The sequence below is a fragment of the Neovison vison genome, chromosome X (assembly GCF_020171115.1).
Source record: "Neovison vison isolate M4711 chromosome X, ASM_NN_V1, whole genome shotgun sequence".
In the NCBI taxonomy this organism is placed as follows: Eukaryota; Metazoa; Chordata; class Mammalia; order Carnivora; family Mustelidae; genus Neogale; species Neogale vison.
Genome location: NC_058105.1, coordinates 121,540,184 through 121,560,848, shown reverse-complemented (window position 1 = coordinate 121,560,848; position 20,665 = coordinate 121,540,184). Strand labels below are relative to the sequence as shown.

The 20,665-nt window shown below is 46.9% G+C and overlaps 1 protein-coding gene across 1 annotated transcript in view; it reads right to left on the bottom strand.

Moving 5' to 3' along the window:
• The window catches only part of GPM6B (glycoprotein M6B), a 153,574-nt gene extending 133,713 nt beyond the window's left edge, over positions 1-19,861 (bottom strand). Inside the window, exon 1 of the mRNA XM_044235932.1 lies at positions 19,766-19,861. Within this exon, the coding sequence (XP_044091867.1) occupies positions 19,766-19,769 (4 nt within the window). The 5' untranslated portion in view covers positions 19,770-19,861. The remainder of the gene's footprint in view (positions 1-19,765) is intronic.
• Between the last annotated feature and the right edge of the window lie 804 nt (positions 19,862-20,665).

The window sequence follows — 20,665 nt, the reverse complement described above, 5'->3', positions numbered from 1 at the left end:
ATAGAAATACACTCTGCTGATGAAAGAGTTCCCGAAGAGCAGAAATGGATAAAAGAGCAGCTCACACCACACCCCAGGTTCTTGGATTGGCTGTAAAAGAGGGGCAGCACTGTCACTGTCTTTGTCTCCAAAACGGGACATATTTCCATCACCAGTGTGGATACAGAATGCAATCTGTGCGTGCACGGGCTACACAAATTGTTATTCCCCACTTACGCAGCATCTGAAATGTTCTGGAAGCCTCAATCATTTGCAAAATAGTCAAGCATAAAAAGACTGAGTGGCCAACAGATGCTCCAGAGCCCACTCCACAAAGAAGGAAACAAAGCCCTTGGGCACCCACTCCAGGCTACTGCACAGAAAGGAAGGCCGAGTAGGGCACTGCTTCAATTTGTTTACAAAGAACATGTATTCATGTATTAGCTTGTGGAGAGGCGGAGGCGGGTATGTGTGTGCTTTAAGGGGGTTCCACCTTCAAAAATAAATAAATTCGGGGGCAGTCTGGCTATAATGGGACCTCCAGGAGAGCAGAAGGGAGATGGAAGGAGACTGAAATATTCAAGCCCAGTGTTGGGGGGAGGGAGGCTGCGAAGCCAAGCTACCCCATCTTGTGCTCAAGTACGACTTCTCCCCAGGTTCCTCCGGGATCTAGAAATGGTCCATTAAGGTTGTTTCACTCATTTAAACGTGGCAAGGACACAAACATGCTATGGGTAAACATCCCCATTTAAAATGATAGACATTTAAAAGAATTTCCACGCTTCACAGTAAGAACCTCTGGCATTTCTCAAAACAACTATGTGATCAAGTCATATGCTGAAAAGCCAGTTACATGAGGAGTGACTCACCGAACCTGAGAAAATTATGTGTAGGGATTTTTATGGCAACATAACTGTACTTCATTCTAAATCGTGTAAGCAACAGCCTGCCATTTTAAGTACAAAGTTACCATGGCAACAGTAACATACACCTTATCTCCTGCACCCTAAAGATAAGTATTCATAGGTAATACAATCGGGGAAATAATTAAGGTTTTCCACTGCAGACTCAGCTGGGAGAGAGACTAGAATTTGCCAGGCGGTCGGGCAACATCTTCATGTTGGGGTTCCTACGATGGGGTCACCAGGCTTCTAAGGAAAGAAGCACCCCATAATGAGGTCATTACACTATGTTACAATAGCTACTGGCATCATCTGTGGCTTATTCTGTGACCTAACCTGGGGTCTGGATCAGTTTTATTACCAACCATGTCTATTTCCCTAATGACCTTGAATTATGAACAATAATTTGCAACATTCCGAAAATGTCCTTTTGCAAAGGGGTCTGATCCTCCCCCGCTGGGCATGTTCCAGCACAATGTCCGCTCACGAAAGTAACCACACACAGCTATCTCTGAATCTGAAACTTGTTAATACCGTCCTTAAAAATACCCAACGACTGGGGCCAAGGAGAGAAACAGCACCTGTGAGGTCACGTAGGTCGTAGACGTGCAGACCAGCATCGGTACTATTCGATCGCTAGAAGAAAAGGCCTTTGTGAACACGTTTCTGTTGTCCTGCTTTTCATCCCTGTCGGAACGTCGCTGCTCACAGGTGTCGCTGACCCACCACTCTGGGGGCTTTTCTTCAAGGCCAAGGACTCTCTCGAGCACCATCGTGGTTCTCCTACACAAAACTGCACTTGGGCAGGGAGTGCGCACCATGAAAACCCAGAAGCGGGCTGGGGAAGTGAGCCTCCGAGGAAATCAACGAGGGCAGCAGATGATCTTTGGGGGGGACAAAGCTTTCTTTTCTCCACTCCCTTTACTTACTTCCTTGGAGAAGCACCAACACGCTCTTCAGTCTCACAGAGGGGTCAAGAAGCCAAACCTTTTCATCACAGAGATTTCAAATACCAGTATGCCCAGGACAGGAGACACACAAACACACACCCCCCCCACGAGAATGGGCGCAAAAAGGCCACAGGTGGGGGCGGTGGGCCACCGAGCGTTTTCTTGCCTGGCAATTAGCCAGCTCTAGGATTTCCATGTGGTAAGACTTTTGTGAAGAAACACCTGTTTTCAAATATAACGATAAGCGCTGTAATACACGGGGTTCTGATTACTTGCTGTTTCCTAAGAGGATGAACTCTCGGTTCTAGGAAACCAAGATGGGTCTCACCATTCTTAATGTCATCCTCAAAGAGCAATTTATTCAGTTCAAGGAATGTTCGCGAATGCTTAGCAGCTTTATAGAAATAACACAAAAGAGTAAGACTTTCTAATAAGCTGTAAAAAGCCTCAGTATGTGAAACTATAGTGGCTTTTTCTCACAAAGATGTTAAAGATGAACCAACCGAACATTCAAAAGAAGAGAGATATAAATATGTTTAGGAATAATGAAAGGGCATGGACATAAATACGTGATGCTTATCTAGAAAGGCCGTTTTTACCAAGTTCAACTAGAAATAAGGAGGAAAAACTTTTTTTTTTTTTTCCAAAGATTCTATTCGTTCATTTGACAGACAGATCACAAGTAGGCAGAGAGGCAGGCAGAGAGAGAAGAGAAAGCAGGCTCCCTGCTGAGCAGAGAGCCCGATGTGGGGCTCAATCCCAGGACCCTGGGATCATGACCTGAGCTGAAGGCAGAGGCTTAACCCACTGAGCCACCCAGGCGCCCTGGAAAAACTTTTCTTGCAAAGATTCACTATAGGTACTTTTAACTGCCAATATCAAGCCACTAAGAAGCACTTAATACATTTAAGCAAACAAACACAACGAATGTGACTGACCACAGCTTACCCCACGTCACTGATACTTAACCACTGCCCACACAGGGGTACTGCACACCTGAAGAGAATGTAGCACACACAAACCCACATTTCCCGAGCAGATGAACTGGGGCGGGATTCTCTGCTTTAGCAAGGGAGAGGTCAAAGGGCAGTATTCTTTAGGTAAGTGTCTGTGAGGGAAACCCCAGGTTTGGGGACAGAGAAACCAAAAGCCAGATGCCTCTGAACACTGTTCAGAAGGAACCCAGAGCCACCATCTGCGATGCTTCAGGAAAAAAAAAGAAAGAAAGAATGTAAGAAGGAAGGAAGCAAAGGAAGAAAAAGGAAAGGAAAGGAAGAAGGAAAAAGAAATGAATGTGGATTTCTTTTGTCTCCCTACAGAATCAGGCAGGAAATGGCCCTTGGGAGGAAATATCCTTCTTAGAATAAAAAGGTTAACCTTGGGGCACCTGGGTGGCTCAGTGGGTTAAGCCGCATCAGGCTCTCTACTCGATGGGGAGCCTGCTTCCTCCCCTCTCTCTCTGCCTGCCTCTCTGCCTACTTGTAATCTCTCACTCTCAAATAAGTAAAAATCTTAAAAAAAAAAAAAAAAAAATTAACCTTACTGCTTAAAATGAAATGGAGAATGCAAAAATAATTGGTTCATGTCAATGTTCTGCGCTCTTTTTTTGTTACCGGAGTACTGGAGAGTTTGTTAGAACGAGGCTGGTAATAAATAAGACTCCTCAGGTAAAAAGAATTTTCTGAATCTAATGATGATCCATTTCTTATCAGACACGTAACCATTTGTCTCGTCATTGTGTCATATTGTCACCATGAAGAAAGCCTTGATTGTGGTATGAATTCAGTGGCCATCAATGGAATTAAACTCCCAGGTCCACAACAGCACCAATAATGAGTAACTTCTAGGACTATGTGCGTCCAAGTCAGAGACGCTCGTCCTGAAGGCTCCCCTTCAGAAAGGTACCTTGTGAAGCCTGCAACTCCCACGCCTGGGCCCCTTTATTTGGGGTCTACAGTTCCTCGCTCTACCTCAGCCCCAAACCCAAACCTTGCCACAGCCTATTATTTTAAAGGTTTGCAGTGAATGTCTTTCGGGACTTCAAAAAGTTCAGTCTGCGCCTGGGCTCCAGGTAGAATGTCTAGCACCATCTCTGGCCTCCACCCCTGGGGGGTAGTAACCAAAAATGGCTCCGGACATTGCTAGCTGTTCCCTGGGGGCGGGGGGGCAAAACTGACCCCAGAGCAGAACTATTGGACTAAGTGACAAAGTCTTTGAACACAATAACTTGTTGCTTCTTAAAGAATCTGAGGCCTCCACAGCTCACCAGTCTCTGAATAAGGGAGGCTCTGACTTTCCAAATACTACCTCTGAGCACTGAAGAAAGAGTCTACCCAGGCAGCAAGTCTAACATCTTCAAGCCACCAGCCAAGCAGTGCTTTCTAATGGACAACCCACTCTACGTCATGGTTACTTTGATCAGAAGTTTGAGTCTTCCTTTTCATGGTATCTCCTGTGTCATGTTAGGCTGAAAAAATCGAATGCACTCAAAAAGCAGGAATAGGGCGCCTGGGTGGCTCAGTGGGTTAAGCCGCTGCCTTCGGCTCAGGTCATGATCTCAGGGTCCTGGGATGGAGTCCCGCATCGGGCTCTCTGCTCAGCAGGGAGCCTGCTTCCCTCTCTCTCTCTCTCTGCCTGCCTCTCTGTCTACTTGTGATCTCTGTCTGTCAAATAAACAAATAAAATCTTTAAAAAAAAAAAAAAAGCAGGAATACCCCCATTTGTGTTCAAATCGCTAAATGATCAAATAAGAGGACAAAAAAAACTTAATTTCACAACCAAATTTAGATTTCAATTGTAAAATTCTAGAGTTTCTATATTAAGAGACCAAAACAAAAACACATGACAGAAAGGTGAATTTTAAGAATGGACTCTCATGAGCAGACTTTTGCAAGATTACTCAAATCTTAAATGTATGGAGGTGGGGCGCGCCTGGGTGGCTCAGTCGGTTAGGCGTCTGCCTTCGGCTCAGGTCATGATCTCAGGGTCCTGGGATCAAGCCCCGCATCAGGCTCCCTGCTTGGCAGAGAGTCTGCTTCTGCCTCTCTCCCTCTCCTTCTGTGCGTGCTCTCTCGTGCAAGTGCAAATTAATAAAATCTGTTTAAAAAATAGAAATAGGGGCACCGGGGTGGCTCAGTGGGTTAAAGCCTCTGCCTTCGGCTCGGGTCATGGTCCCGGGGTCCTGGGATCGAGCCCCACATCGGGCTCTCTGCTCAGCAGGGAGCCTGCTTCCCCAACCCCTCTCTGCCTGCCTCTCTGCCTGCTTGTCATCTCTGTCAAATAAATAAATAAAATCTTTTTTAAAAAAGCAGAAATAAATGCATGGAGGTAGTTTTTTGCTCCTTCTTTCTAAGTAGGCTCTACACTCAACATGCCACCTGGGTTATGTCATGAGTTCAAGCCCCCCCATTCATGTAGAGATTACTTAAAAAGAAATAAAAACTTTTAAAAATAAAAATAAATGTATGGAGGTATATGTGTGCACTGGCTGGTGGGGAAGGGAGCCCAGGGAGGGCAGTCAATGTGTAGAAACTGTCCAACAGTCCAGTCTTGTTCTGGCCATCACCAACAGTAAGGGAGTAACAACCATCTATTAAAAACTATGTTCCCTAAAATATCCTAGAATTCAAATTTGTGATTTCTGTTGCCTCCAAATAGATAAACAAACGTTTGAGGCCTTGTGGCGGAATATTTCTGTGAAGTGATGGGTAACAGCCATGCACGTAATCTCATTTGACGGCTGAATAAATCACTTTCTGGAGTAAATCAAGTTTGCACTCCAACCCTGGGCTGGCCTCCTCTGCATAGGGTGAACAGCTATGTGAAAATATTTCAGGCAAACTTTTCCATTAAACTACTTAGGGGAACTGGGTAATCTTGAGTCGGCCATGAAAAAAGTTCCTTTTCTCGAACAACATCACCAAATGTGGAAGTAACCAGCCACCAGAATAGCGATGTTTAAACCACTCTCGGATTACCTTAGCTGCATCACTCTAACAGATGAGTGGAAAATTGGCTTTTCGTCTCTCCCAACCAAGAATCTGCATCCTGAATATAAACTTGGTCTTTGTAAGGGAGCCAACTGGGTCATATTTTTCTTTAAGAAGAAATCCCACATCTGGGGCCCCTGGGTGGCTTAGCTGGGTTAGGCCTCTGCCTTCAGCTCAGGTCGTGGTCCCAGGGTCCTGGGATCAAGCCCTGCATCAGGCTCCCTGCTCAGCTGAGAGTCTGTTTGTCTCTCTCCCTCTGCCTCTCCCCCGGCTTATGTGCTCACTTGTGTGATCTCTCTCTCTCTCTTGTTTTCTCTCTCGTTCACTTGCTCTCTCTCAAAGAAATCAATGAAATCTTTTAAAAAAGAAGGAAGAAGAAGAAGAAATCCACATCTTCACATATCAAGGGTTTTCTTATCTAATTTGACTAGAGTATGTCAGGGCTCCGTTTTAGTACAAATACCTCACTTCACTTGTGTTCTTATGAGCAGGCTGGTACATGGTAATGGAGAATACGCTTCCCTCTACAGCCTCCATGTTTGTGTGAAAAGTGTAACCATTACCTTGTACTTCCAGAAGCCACAGGTCTGTGGAAAGAAACCGTGACATCCCATGGAATTAGATTTGACACCAACTGATTTACTGTTTCCTTTTCAAAAAAAAGCCACAAAAACTAGAAGGGATCTATTAAAGAACAGATTTTTTTTTTTTTAAAGGTGCATGAAAACATTATTGGGGGATATAAAGGAGATCTAACTGTATGAAGAGCCACATCCCTTATACTAATGGAAGATTCGACATGGTAAATACACAGACTAGCATGGAAATTATCCTGTAAATTCCTCCTAAGCCCACCAGATCCTAACGGGGATGTTTGCGGAACATGAAAAGCAGATTCCAAAAGTACACCAAGAAGAAGAAAAGAAAAAAAAAAGACTACCTCGGGTACTTTTAAAGAACAGCAAGAGAAGAAAAATCCTCCTAGGAGATACCCAGGCTTATTATACATCTACAACAATCAGGACAGTGTACTCTGAGCACACAGATGGCAAACACAGAGCCAAGAAACAGAATAGAGTCCAGAGATGTACACACACTATCAGTAGGGAAATTTAAAACACAAGAGAAGGCATTATATAAAAATCAGTGGGGAAAGGATGAACCATTAATTACACGGTGGTTTCTGCACAGAAAATATAAAATAAGAATAGATTTCTATTGCATACTTAAACCAAAAAACTAAAATCCCAACAGAATAAAGACTGAAAAATGAAAAGCATACTTAAAAAAAAAAAAAAAACTTTACAAGAAAAGATAGAAGAACAGAAGAACATCTTCATGGCCTTGGAGATAAAGACAATTTTTTTTTTTTTTTAAGATTTTACTTATTTATTTGACAGCACAAGTAGGCAGAGAGGGAGACAGGAGGAGGAGAAGCAAGCTCCCTGCTGAGCAAAGAGCCCAATAAGAGCCCAGTGTGGGGACTGGATTCCAGGACCCTGAGACACCCAGGCTGCGCCCCCCCCCTTTTTTAAGGAACAATTTTAAAATAAGGCAAAAATAAAGAGCACAAATCATAAAAGAATAAAAGATCTGTTAGGGTTTATTATAACAACAACAAAAAACTAAGTACAACAAGAGATACATTCCTTGAAGTTAAAAGATAAACCACAGAGAGGAAGAGGATGTTGAGGACACATTTAACCAAGGACTAATATATCCAGAATGTATAAAGAATCACTATAGGGGCGCCTGGGTGGTTCAGTGGGTTAACGCCTCTGCCTTCGGCTCAGGTCATGATCTCAGGGTCCAGGGATCAAGCCCCGCATCGGGCTCTCTGCTCCGTGGGGAGCCTGCTTCCCCCTCTCTCTGCCTGCCTCTCTGCCTACTTGTGATCTCTCTCTCTCTCTGTTAAATAAATAAATAAACTTAAAAAAAAAAAAAGAAAAGAAAGAAAGAAAAAAATCACTATAGACCAGTAAGAAAAAACAAGGTTGGGGCACCTGGGTGGCTCAGTTCGTTAAGCATCTGCCTTCGACTCGGGTCATGATCCCAAGGTTTTGGGATGAAGTCCCCCATCAGGTTCCCTGCAAGCCACGGAGCCTGCTTCTCCCTGTCCCCACTGCTTGGGCACACGTGCATGCTCTCTCTCAAATAAATAGAATCTTTATAAATAAATAAATAAATAAATAAAAGAAAAAACAAGGACATAGGGGCATCTGGCTGGCTGGATCAGGAGAACACACAACTCTTGATCTCAGGGTTGTGAGTTAAGCCTCAGGTTGGACATGGAGCCTACTAAAAAAAAAAAAAAAAAAGAAAGAAAAGAAAAAACAAGGATATAAATAGAAAGAGAAAACTCAAATAGCCAATAACCTACCAAAAAGTTTCAACCTCTCTAAGGAACTCCAACATAAAAAACAACAAAATACCGCTTCCTACCTAATAGATTTTTGGAAAAGTAACACTGTTGACAATACCAAACACTGGCGACCGTACAGAGAAACACACGTTCGCACACGGTTGGCGTCCGTGTGACGGATACCACTACTCGGGGATCAGCGAGGACACTTCGCTCCACGTGACGACAAAGCATTCCTTCTGACGACATCATTACTGCGGTCAAAAAGAGGACAGAGCTCCTCACTGAATGAATGAAGGCAGATGCTTACTCGTTTAGGTCCAAACAACACTAGAAGTTCATTCAAGCAAAAACACTTCTATATCTATTTCTAAAACTTGTCAGGATGAAAACCACAAGTCATCCCAGGCCTTTTGTTCCCAGCATTGTGCTGGGAACAGCCAGCCACCAGTTTACGAGCTACTATTAATTTAGACAATTTATTCTTTTTTTTTTTTTTTAAAGATTTTATTTATTTATTTGACAGACAGAGATTACAAGTAGGCAGAGAGGCAGGCAGAGAGAGAGGAGGAAGCAGGCTCCCTGCTGAGCAGAGAGCCCGATGCGGGACTCGATCCCAGGACCCTGGGATCATGACCTGAGCTGAAGGCAGCGGCTTAACCCACTGAGCCACCCAGGCGCCCTAGACAATTTATTCTTAAAAGATTTTTTACGGAGAGAGAGTGAGAGCGTGTGAGCGGTAGGGGGAGAAGGAGAGAGAATCTTAAGCAGACTCCACACTGAGTGCAGAGCCCGACGCAGAGCCCGACGCGGGGCTCGATCCCACGATCCTGAGATCATGACCTGAGCCAAAACCAGGAATCCAATGCCAACCGACTATACTACCCAGGCGCCCCTAATTCAGAAAATTCTTAAAACACCATCTTCTTTCAGTAACTGATTGGGAAGGGGTCTCAACATCTGTTACATCCTTCCAGCTCGAAGCCATAAAGTAGCTGTATCGATTACATCTGAAAAAAATACGCTAGTCTACAAACACCCCTTTATTTACAACCTCGCCATCGTGTACTTTCCATTTCCCAGGGGGATAATGGGGCTAGGCTACCTTATCTCTGTAATCTCTTCAGCCACGTGTATGTTTTTCCTGTACTTGTCTCATTGCTCATCAATTATTCTCAAAGCCCTTCTCACACCTGCTGTGTCAATGTTTTCCACTGAAAACAGAGCGTAGGAACCAGTGGTTTATGGACTCCCTAGAACACCTCTATGTATCAAGGCATTTTGTAAGTGCTTTTTTTTTTTTTAGAAGATTTTTTTTTCTTTTTTATTTATTTATTTATATGACAGACAGAGATCACAAGCAGGCAGAGAGGCAGGCAGAGAGAGACGTGGAGGCAGGCTCCCTGCTGAGTGGAGAGCCCGATGTGGGGCTCGATCCCAGGACCCTGGGATCATGACCTGAGCCGAAGGCAGAGGCTTAACCCACTGAGCCACCCAGGCGCCTCTAGTAAGTGCTTTTAACCACAGTGATAGAAGCAGTTCTATTTTTCAGACAGAAAACATCACCGAGTTTTAAAATAATGTTACTAATGGTGATCAAAAGCTGCCAGACCTAAGGGTTTATCCTGTGTGGTTCCATTTATATAAAGTAGAAAAACAGGCAAAACTATGTTGGCAGAAATTAGGAGTGGTTACCCTTGGTCGGGTGCCTCAAAGGGAGCTTGTGGGGAATTTCTGCAGCGCTGGTAATGTTTCGCTTCTTAATCTACATACTGGTTAATTTGGTAAAAAGTTACCAAGCTGGGGCGCCTGGGTGGCTCAGTGGGTTAAAGCCTCTGCCTTCAGCTCAGGTCATGATCTCAGAGTCCTGGGATCGAGCCCCACATCCGGCTCTCTGCTTAGCGGGGAGCCTGCTTCCTCCTCTCTCTCTCTGCCTGCCTCTCTGCCTACTTGTGATCTCTGTCAAATAAATAAATAAAATCTTTAAAAAACAAAAACAACAAAAAAAAAACTTACCAAGCTGTCTGCTTACGGTTTGCCCACTTTTAATGTATATATTTTACTTCAGTAGCAAATTTTTAAATGATTTTTATAATACCCATGCCTCTTACAAAACACGTAAAAGTATTTGTGACGAGAGCATTTATGTAATAGAGCTCAGACCCATTTTTGGTAATCCAGGACACTGGCTTTGCGAAACGGTAATAATTCATGAAATGGAAATTCATCTCTTTAATGTTCTGAATTCTGTTTCACTTACCATGGAAACTGTCAGAATATGCCACATGAGAGAACTAAATGGAAAATATAAAATAAAGTGCTGCATCAAATAAAGTTATCTTCAGGGTCTGAATTTCTTTGCTAATTGCATCTCCATTCTTTGCTCCTTGTGTGAAGAACAGATGCCTGAATTCAAGCTGCCATTTTAAAACCCTCCGTTTAAACATTCTTTTCGGGGAGTTGTGAAACATCACATTCTTAAACCTAACAGAGGGACCCGATACACATATAGAACAGCCAGTTTCCTAGGCTCCTTCTAACCGGCACTTCCAACGTTCTTGCGCTTTTTACACCAGAACTAGTTTCCAAATGGCTCAAACCTCTCTGAACAGACCAAGTTAAGTTCTCTGGCGGGGCTGGGGGCGGGGGGGGGGGGGGGGGGACACACAGACAGAGTGGGGCACGGAGGGGGCTGCAGGGAAATATACGGCTGTGGGAAAGAATTTCTGTGAGCAACAAGGGGGAAATCAGTCTTTTCTCTTACAACGCCTGCATCTCTCGAACACATGGAAAAATGTAATGAAGTCAGAACTACGGGCCCTAAGGACAGGACAGGACAGAACGGAACGTGCCGGAAGGTTGCCTTAAAGGCTTAATCTGGGTAGATTTGATTACAGCTAAGGAGATAAATTCTAAATATGGAAAAGCCATCAAGGTAATTACGGATATTAAAAAAATGGGACTAGATCCTTGATGTCTTTCTGCCTAATGAAGAGCACAAAAGATGATGTAAGTGATTTTAGTAAGCAAGGCCAATTTCATATAGATTTCGACCTTTCAGAGGTACGTGCGCTGAACAGCAGAACAGGTTACCAAGGAACGCAGGACACTCTCCATTCCCAGGGGGGTTTGGTCTCATTAATCAGATTGTTTAGTTACCATTTTACTCCAAAGAAAGAGTGAATGAGGTGGTCTGCAAGGGCCCCCATTCTATCTCGATTCTCTGATGATCTTGGAAAAAAGGCAACTTCCTTCGGCTAGAAAAATCAAGCATCCCTTTTGGAAGGCAAACGCCCTTTTACAAACCAGAGGGCTTCCTGTTCAGCAAATGTGCTCAACTAAGTCCTCAGTGATGCTCCTGTGAGATTTTAGAATACCGGGGGAAGCACCAAAGGTTTTCAGTCCCTCTTATTCCACAGCCAGGGTTCTTGACATGGCAGGGTTTTGCCCCTCGAGGATTGTTATTTCGCCCCGTCTGGAGACATTTCTGGTTGTCACGACTAGGAGAGTGTGGCTAGCACAAAGTAACCAGGGATGCTAGTAAATATCCTACAATGCACAGACCAGCCCCTCATGACAAAGAATGGTCTAGCCCAAAATGCCAATCACGTGGAGGCTGCGATCGAGGGGGAAGGAGGGGTGCCTGGCTGGCTCTGTGGGTCGAGCACATGACTCCTGACGTCGGGGTGGTGAGTTCGAGCCCCACACTAGTTCTAGAGATTACTTAAAAATAAAATATTTAGGGGCGCCTGGGTGGCTCAGTGAGTTAAGCCGCTGCCTTCGGCTTGGGTCATGATCTCAAGGTCCTGGGATCGAGCCCCACATCGGGCTCTCTGCTCAGCAGGGAGCCTGCTTCCCTCTCTCTCTCTCTGCCTGCCTCTCCATCTACTTGTGATTTCTCTCTGTCAAATAAATAAATAAAATCTTTAAAAATAAAATAAAATAAAATATTTAATTTTAAAAAAAAAGAAAGAAAGGAAGGAAGGAAGGGAGCCTTCTTTTATTTCAGTATCTGTCTCCAGCAGTCCGAGAAGAAAACAGAATTTAACAGTCCTATAGAAAACAAATAAACAGGCAACGAAATACTAAGCAGTAAGTCTAACTCAACATCCTCTACCATACATCTTGTCACAGCAAGTTCAAATATAATGCGTTATACACAGCCATGAAGGATAAGATTCAAAAGATCAGTTTTAAATACATTTTCCTTTGGCAGATTTTGTTTTCTAACAAAGTAATAAGCAGTTTTTATTCTTAGACATTAAAATCCTATCTTCTAATTACTAGAAAATGTACTCCTTTTTTATTAAGTGATCAGTTCATCCAGCAGATGGAATAATCAGATGTAAGCATCAACCTATCGAGATAAATTTTAAAATAAATCCCCAAGATTGATCGAGAACAAGAGAATACAACTTGCCTACATCATGAGGAATAAGTAGGGGACTATCACTACAGAGACTGAGGAGGATATCATTCAACAGTTTATACAAGAATATTAGGAAAACTTTATGTCCATAAACTTGATAACTCAGACAAAACCAAAGTCCTTAAAAACACAACCTGGAAGAATTAAACAAAGGGAAAGAGTAAATCTGAGTAGTACTATCTCAGGGGGCGGGTGGGGGGGGCATAGAACTTCAAACATTTCCACAAAGAAGACTCCAGACCCAGATCACTTCACTGGCGAACTGTTTCAAATATTTAAGGGAAAAAAGCGCCACTTTTAAGATCACTTATCAAGGGCGCCTGGGTGGCTCAGTGGGTTAAGCCGCTGCCTTCGGCTCAGGTCATGATCTCAGGGTCCTGGGATCGAGTCCCACATCAGGCTCTCTGCTCGGCAGGGAGCCTGCTTCCTCCTCTCTCTCTCTCTGCCTGCCTCTCTGCCTACTTGTGATCTCTCTCTGTCAAATAAATAAATAAAATCTAAAAAAAAAAAAAAAAAAAGATCACTTATCAAATACACAAGTAGTCAAGACCGTTTCTGTTTCTGTTTCTCATCTCAGAAAGGCTCGCACTTCTTTCCTTCTCTACTTTATCCTTCAAAAGGGAGGAGGCCATACACAATATTAAGAAACATTTTTTTGCCAGATCCCCGTCTATGTGCCCAGTTGTAATTAAAACGCGTCTGGCCCCTGTCTTATTTCCTACTGTTTCCCACCCCCATTCTCTGCTGGGGCCACGCCAGTTTCTGCAGGATTCCACCTGGAACTCTTGCCTGCTCCTTCCTCTGTTCCACGGCACCCTAAGCCCTTCCGCTCTTCTCAAAACACCTCAAATCGGAGTCTCCACCAGAAGCTTCAGAGAAGCTACAAGATCTCACCCTTCTCACAACTCCTAGACTTCCATTTGGAATTTCACAATTAGACACTGCCGATTCTCTAGCTCAGGATGGTATCTTTTCATCTCCGATTGGCAGTTCCACCCATCCCTTCCCTGCTTGAAATGTCTTGGTAATTCTCCCCAGCTAAGAGGGTGACATGAAGTTCTTTGCTGCTCTTACCTGTGGCCCCGCCCCACCGCAGGTCTCGGGGGCCCCCACACCCAGGCCACGCCTCCCCCACCCCCACCCCCAATCCAGCAGCCTTCCCGGACTGCCGGCTCCTGCAGATCTATACCCAGGGCGTAGGACAGCTTCTCCTGGCCACTGCCACCCTGTCCTCCTGCTCAACCTTCCAGACTTCCCAGGGAACCCCATTCTGAAATACCAACACCAACCCCCCCAGCCACACACACACCTCCTTTTCCTCAGAAAGAGGAAATCATTCTACAGGAGCTATACCTACTTCTACTATGATTTGTCATCGGTCTCTCTGAGATGGCTGTGCTGCTCTGAGGACAGAACTCAGTTTAGGGGGCTTAATTTTTTTTTTTTTAATTTTTTTAAGTTATCGCTACACCTAAGGTGGGATTCGAACTAGAACTAGACCCCAGAGTCGCAGGGCATTGCAGTGGCGCGCGTTGAACCCAGCTGCAGAGGAGAATGGAAACGCTCCGACCGATGAGGAGTCACCTTTCCGTCCCGGCAATAATGATGAATTTCCCCGCAACGGTGTTTTCACTCCAAGCTGCCCTAAACTTCAGAAATCTCACGAGAGGGAAGTACTTTTCACCAAGGACAGGAAAATATTTTAAGACACCAAAAGAAAGAAGAAGAAGAAGAAAAAAAAAAAGCTGAAGGCAAAAAAAAAAAAAAAGTAATGACACAACATTCAAGCCGCAAACATTCAAATTGTTTTTGTGTCTGCCTGTGGCAATCAGATTACTTCTGAAGCGTCTTCAAGCTCTGAATTCCGTTATTCTGTGAAAATCTGTGCTGAAAGTACTCATGTTATTAAAGAACAGTACTTGAGGTCCTTCGCCCTCTTTCATTTAGTATGATTCATCACAGTTTTATAATACATCGATATAATTTTACATACCTTGTGCTCTGAGCGTTGATAACACAGATGACCTTAACAGAGCGTTTACCCCACAGACGCAGCCAATTCCTCTATTATCCTCTACTCCTTTTATAAACCACACTGACCACTGTCCACAGACTTCAAGGCCTCAAGGCTATTCTGTAGTACATCTATAATGTATAGAATATATTGATATATATTCTATGTTATATATGTAATTATTAATATAATATATAATATATATTAATATATAGAATATATAAACATCTATATTCTGTAGGACATCTGGTGGACACCAGCCACCAGCGGGACTGCGTACCTAAGAGTCACTTGTATTTGCTTCCCAGCCTATTGATGTCCACTGTGTTTGTTACTGAAATTATGAAATTTGATTCCATGCTACACGGACTAATAAAACGTGTGCAAAAGAAAGAGCTTTTAGTTCTTCGGAACCGAAGCTCACTGCTTTGGCAAGTCTTACAACTGAGTCACTTGCAAAAATGGCAGCCTAAAAGCACGGACAGGACGACCGCAGAGGTGTAAGGGGAGTGAGGGAGAGGACAGAAGAGAATTCCGCCCAGAGACTGGCTCCCCAGGCCCCGAAGCGCTCGCTGTACTTTGAAAGAATCTGAAACTGACAATCAGAAGCCAATGAATTCGGGCTGCGACTTCAAGGAATCCCAACCAGGGCTCACACGGAAAGCCAAGGCCTCAGCTCTGCGACAAAATACTGGCAAATTAAGGTTAAACAGAATGTCCAAGGCACACGTGTGGCACTTTGGGTGAGTCACCGGTTCGGCATTTTCCAGAAACCATCTAACAGCTTCACCCGGGGACCGGCTCTAAAATCCTCACAGGGGTCAAGTGGTTTAGGCCACAGCTTTCGCTGGAGCAAAAAATATACTAATTAATTATTTCCTGTTGGTCGCAGACATAGCTCAGGGCTACTGGGCTACGAGGGTTGTTTAAAATTTCAGTTTGCCGCGGGACTTCAAGGGAGCTCTCTCCAAGACCTGAGGTTGGGCTCAATGTCAGATCTTTGCACTCACAGGGAGGGAGGCTAGAACAATCTGGAAATACTTCCAGCGCAGCTGTTCATCAGGAGACCCTTAGTGCGTCTGGATTTCTGAGCAAACTTCTAGAACCAGACCCGTAGGTATGCCTGTCTGGCTCCTCAGGGGGCTTCCTTCTGAGTCTGGCCTCCGAAGGTGATGGGGGCCCCGGGCGTGGGGAGGGGAAAGGTTCCTGGAGCCGCCAGCTCTAGGGAGAAGAGGGCAGAGGAAGCCAAAGCTGGAAGCACCACAGCTCGCTCCACCAGGCTCCCTGGAGGGGGGCCAATATTCCTGTTGGCGGGCACGACACGGTGCCAGCATTCAACCCGGCTCCAGTAAGTCCTGTGACGCCGCCTTCACGGACACAAATAGTGTTTAAACAATTAGGGAGCTGTTTTCTCCCTATTTTTCAAGCATAACATTACCCTCTCCTTTCTTTTTTCTAAATTACACCCCTTTAGATCTGTAAGAGCCCAGAGAAATAACTTCGTCACAACCTTTTATTCTGATGTAAAGGGAGATCGAGAAGCGAGAAAAGGATTTACCTAAGACCACAGAGCAGATTACTGGGGCCCACACGTGGCTTCCACCTGCCCTGTTTTTCCTCAGTTCCCCCACCCTGGGGACCTGCTGCACCGGCACCAGCAGCACCCCCCGGGGAACTTGCTAGACCTGCAGAATCCCCGCTCCCCTCCAGGCCCACTGCAGGACAAACTGCTTTTTTAACAAAATCAAAGAGGGTTTGTCTGCACGTTAAGTGAAAAACTGCTCTCGGAACCAGTCGCTGGCGATGCTGTTCTGTGAAATGACTGTTTAAATTCACGACCCTCACAAGAACTTCCTTAACTACAAAGTGGATGAAAACCAGAAGTTATTTTGCTGTCTCTAATCATTTCATATAGAATTTGCATTTAAAACGACAACTAATGAAACAGAAGCAGCGTTTCTCTCTGGATACGTGAGCCGTGTCAGAGCAGGGTCGATATTCCCCAGATGCCTCTATCGGAAGTTATTACACTGAATCCGAGCCATTGCTAAGGTCGTCAGGGCTGTGAAGAAGGTAACAGTAAGGGTTCTGGGGGCTCTTGGCTGGCTCAGTCCCTACAGCATGGAAGTCCTGAGCTCAGGGTCCTGGGTTTGAGCCCCACCTTGCGCCCAGAGATTACTTAAAAAAAAAAATGTTAAGCAACAGGAGTTCCCAACCGAGAAAACCAAAGTAAAACTGGGAATGGCTGTGCGCATGTGCACAGGTGTGCACTGGCCAAGTGCGGAACCCTGCAGCCAGGAGAGTTAACTCTTGCCCCGTTCACTTAGGTCGCGTACTGCGTACAAATGATACATCAACAGTTTCCCACTGGGCAAAAACCACCAAAGTTACTGAGTAGTCAAACACACTGCAAACATCAACTGGCTCGTTGCATTTACAAGAACTGTCCAGAAGAGGCAAATCCCTAGACACAGAAAGTAGATTAGAGGTTGGGGTGGAGGGATGGGGGGGGTAGGATGGGGTGGAACTTCCAACGGGCACAGGGCTTCCTTTTAAGGCGGTGACACCCTTAGTGGTGGTGGCGGCACAACTTGAAACACACTCAAAATCACAGACTTTGTACACTTGAATGTGCAAACTGTGTGGTTTGTCAATTATATCTCAACAAGGCCCTAAAAAACCCACAACTCCTTCAACAAGAAGGGTCAAAGTGCATGTACCACTCCTGCTCAGGAATTTTTCATCTTAAAGATGTTGAATACCTTAAAATTTGAGTCCAAAGGGGACTTTATTTCCATAAACCTCACCCTTTTTACCAGTAAGTGAACTAACACCAGGTTAAGGAAGTGACTTGCATAAGAACCAAAGTCCCAACTCAGTGCACCAATGGTGAGAATTTTCCCAACATTAAAGCATTTCAATTAAAACATTCATAAGCGTTGGCTGGGTAATTAAATACATCTGGAAAAATAAAACTAGTTCGTGGCCTTGTGGTGTATTTACGAAGAATCTGCCAAGGGAAATCAGGGTTTCCTTTTGGCATGAAGGGCACTTTTTTTTTTTTTTTAATGTAAAAACTAAAAACTAAAACCAAGGATACTGCCAGAACCAGTAAGGTATGCACAAATTAACATAAATTGGCAACTGAAGTGTAGAACCAACAATTGTCCCAGACACAAAGTACTTCCTTGAGAACAGGCCTCTGGTTGGGTATTTGCTTCATGAGAACCTCCGCACACCTTCATCTCACCTCCACACCTATTTAAACACTAAAGCCTGCCCCCAGTGAGGCCCAGGTCCTGTGACAGCCATCCTCAAGAAGGTGCCGGTGTGGTAACTCGACGCTCCATTTTGAACTGGTACAAATCCTAATGCCTAGCATTAATGAACCAGAAATCACTTTATTTCAGGAAAACCAGTTAATGCTTTCCCGTGCATTGTAGTCCTCGAACTTCAACATCTTTGTGCCAAGCATTGCCAAAATCATTCCATGCTCAGCGGCAGTCATCTGATTTTTGTGTCTGAACCTGACTTAAAAGGGAGCATTAAAAACGGGGTGGGGGGGGGAGGGAAGCCTTGAGGGGTGCCTGGCTAGCTCAGCTGGTGGAGCGCGGGGGGGGGGGGGGGGGGGGGGGACGACTCGATCTCGGGGTTGTGAGTTCCAGACCCACCTTGGGTGTAGAGATTACTTAAAAATAAAATCTTAAAAAATAATAATAATAAAAGGGAGCATTGAGTGATGAGGTCATGCAATTCTGCCCCTTCTAGAAGGATTTTATCCTAGCTCTCCCCTAACTTTCTGGTAAGAAATTTTCTTTGCGGATTCGGGGGCCTTGTTTCCTTTCATATTTTGATCATGTAGTAAATTAAGAAAGAATTAACTATACAATTCTTTGCTCTTCCCTTTATATTCAACATAATAAGCTGTCCGTCACCAAAATGACAATACACACAAAATTACACCCCCTCACTTACTTACTTACACACACACACACTCTCTCTCTTTCTCTCTCTCAACAGCACAGGGATGCAGACTGGGTAAGAGGCCAGGAGTGGGGATGGGGGACGGGCAGCGATTCCCAAGCCCTGACCACGAGCCCGCAATGGTTAAACCCACGGCGTTCCTCATTAGGCATGCTTCGGCGTGGCTCCTCAGTCTGTGGCTTTTGTGGCTGCAGCGTGGCTGCCACAGAGAAGGATTAACAAGCGGGGAGAGAACCCTCTCCCAGTCACCGCGCTCAGACATTTCCAGGGGTGCGGCGGAATTGGGTTGTTAGCCACGGCATTCCCGAGTTCCCATTCCGATGGGGTCCCCGTGTAACGACATGTTGCTGACCGCAGCATTTCGGGGTGTTAGGAGGGGACGGAAAGAATCCCGCGGCCGCCTAACATTCGCCCCGGGCCAGGCTGGAGCTTTTCAGTCTCCAGAATTGGGCTTTCACCGTTGCTCGTCGGTCCCCCCACCCGCACTCGAATTCGCTTGGCAAACCGTCTCCACCTGCGCCCGGGTCCGCATTTTGATAGTTGCAACGGGGGACAAAGACAAGAGGCTGACCCTCTGACCCGTGCCGTCCCTCTCCCCTCCCCCACTCCTGGTTTCAAGGGTCCTGGCTCCAGAAAGGGCTCTCGGAAGACCCCAGCCTTGGGGAACCCGGCGTTTGTTTCGTTGGGGGGGGGGGGCAAGGCAGGAAGCCCCCGGCAGGGTGGGACAGGACCGGACCGGGAGCTGAGAGCTCGGGCGACGGGGAGAGCGTCCCGGGAAATGAGCAAGAGACTCCTCTCTCCCCAGCCTTCAATAAAGCCGCCCGGGACGCCCCGTCTGCTCGCGCCGCAGCCCCTCCCGGGAGACCGGCTCTCGCCCTTCCGCGAGCCGCACGCCGGGGGTTGCTGGGGGGGGGCGGCGGCGGGCGGGGGGCGGCAGCAGGCGGCGGGGACCGGGACGCCCCCGCCGCGGGGCAGGGACGCGCACCTGGGCGTCCGCGACACCTGAGACGCGCCCCTCCCACCTCCGGCCTCCGGGCGCGGAGGTGGCCCCGGAGCCCCACCTGAGCGGGGGGGTGGGGGGGTGGGGGGGTGGGGGGGTGGGGCGGGGCGGGGGCCGGGGCCGTGGTCGTGGCGCGGGGCCAGCGCGCTCGCTTACCCATGGCTGGAGACTGGCGGGAGGGGCGCGTGCTCCCCGGGGACGGGCAGAGCCGGTGGCACAAGTTTGCAGGTCTGGCGGGCACGTGCGCGGGCCGGGCTCGGGCGGGCTGCTGCGCTGCTGGGCTGGCGGCTGGCGGCTGGCTCCTGGCTCCTGGCTCCTGGCTCCGGGGCCGGGGTGGGAGCGCCGCGCGGCTCCGCCTGCACTGGGGGCCGGCCGCGCCGAGAGGGGCCCTGACGTCAGCGCCGGGGGCTTTGTGCGCCCGCAGCGAGGGCCGGGACCCGGCAGCGGGCGCGCCAGGGTGGCCGGCAGTGCTGGCGGCTTCCTCTGGGACCCCCCAAGCGGGCGGGCGCGGGAACGCGAGAAGCTGGGGTGGGGGTGGGATTCGGAGCGGGGGGAGTGACGGATCTGGGGGCGCCGACCCGCGTCCCAGAAACGAACTGTTTAACAGCTGCAAGGGGCTTTGCAATCCTAGTCTTCACCCATTGCGCAGATGAAGAAACTGAGGCCCGTGCACCGACCCAAGGACGGCCAGTGATTGGCATTTGCCCGGTCCGTAGTCCCGGATCCTGTATGAGCTGCAGGTGATTACTTAACTCTGTGGGGCTCAGCCCTGTTTGCACATTCCACCCAGCTGGGGAGCTTTGAAAACCTGGTTGCAGTTTTTCCAGGTGATTCCAGTGTGCATCCAACGTGGCCAGCACTGACTTGGGCTACTTGTGGGCAACAGTGATGTGGGAAGGCACGGGCGGCACCCTCCAGTCTGGGGTGGTGAGAGGTTTAGTGGCGCCCTTAATCGGCCATCTTGGTCCCTGGAAGGCCACCCCTGTCGGGCTCTGGGAGACTCTGCAGACTCGCCCCCATCCCCGCTTCTCCCACCGCTCGGGCCTTGCACGGGAG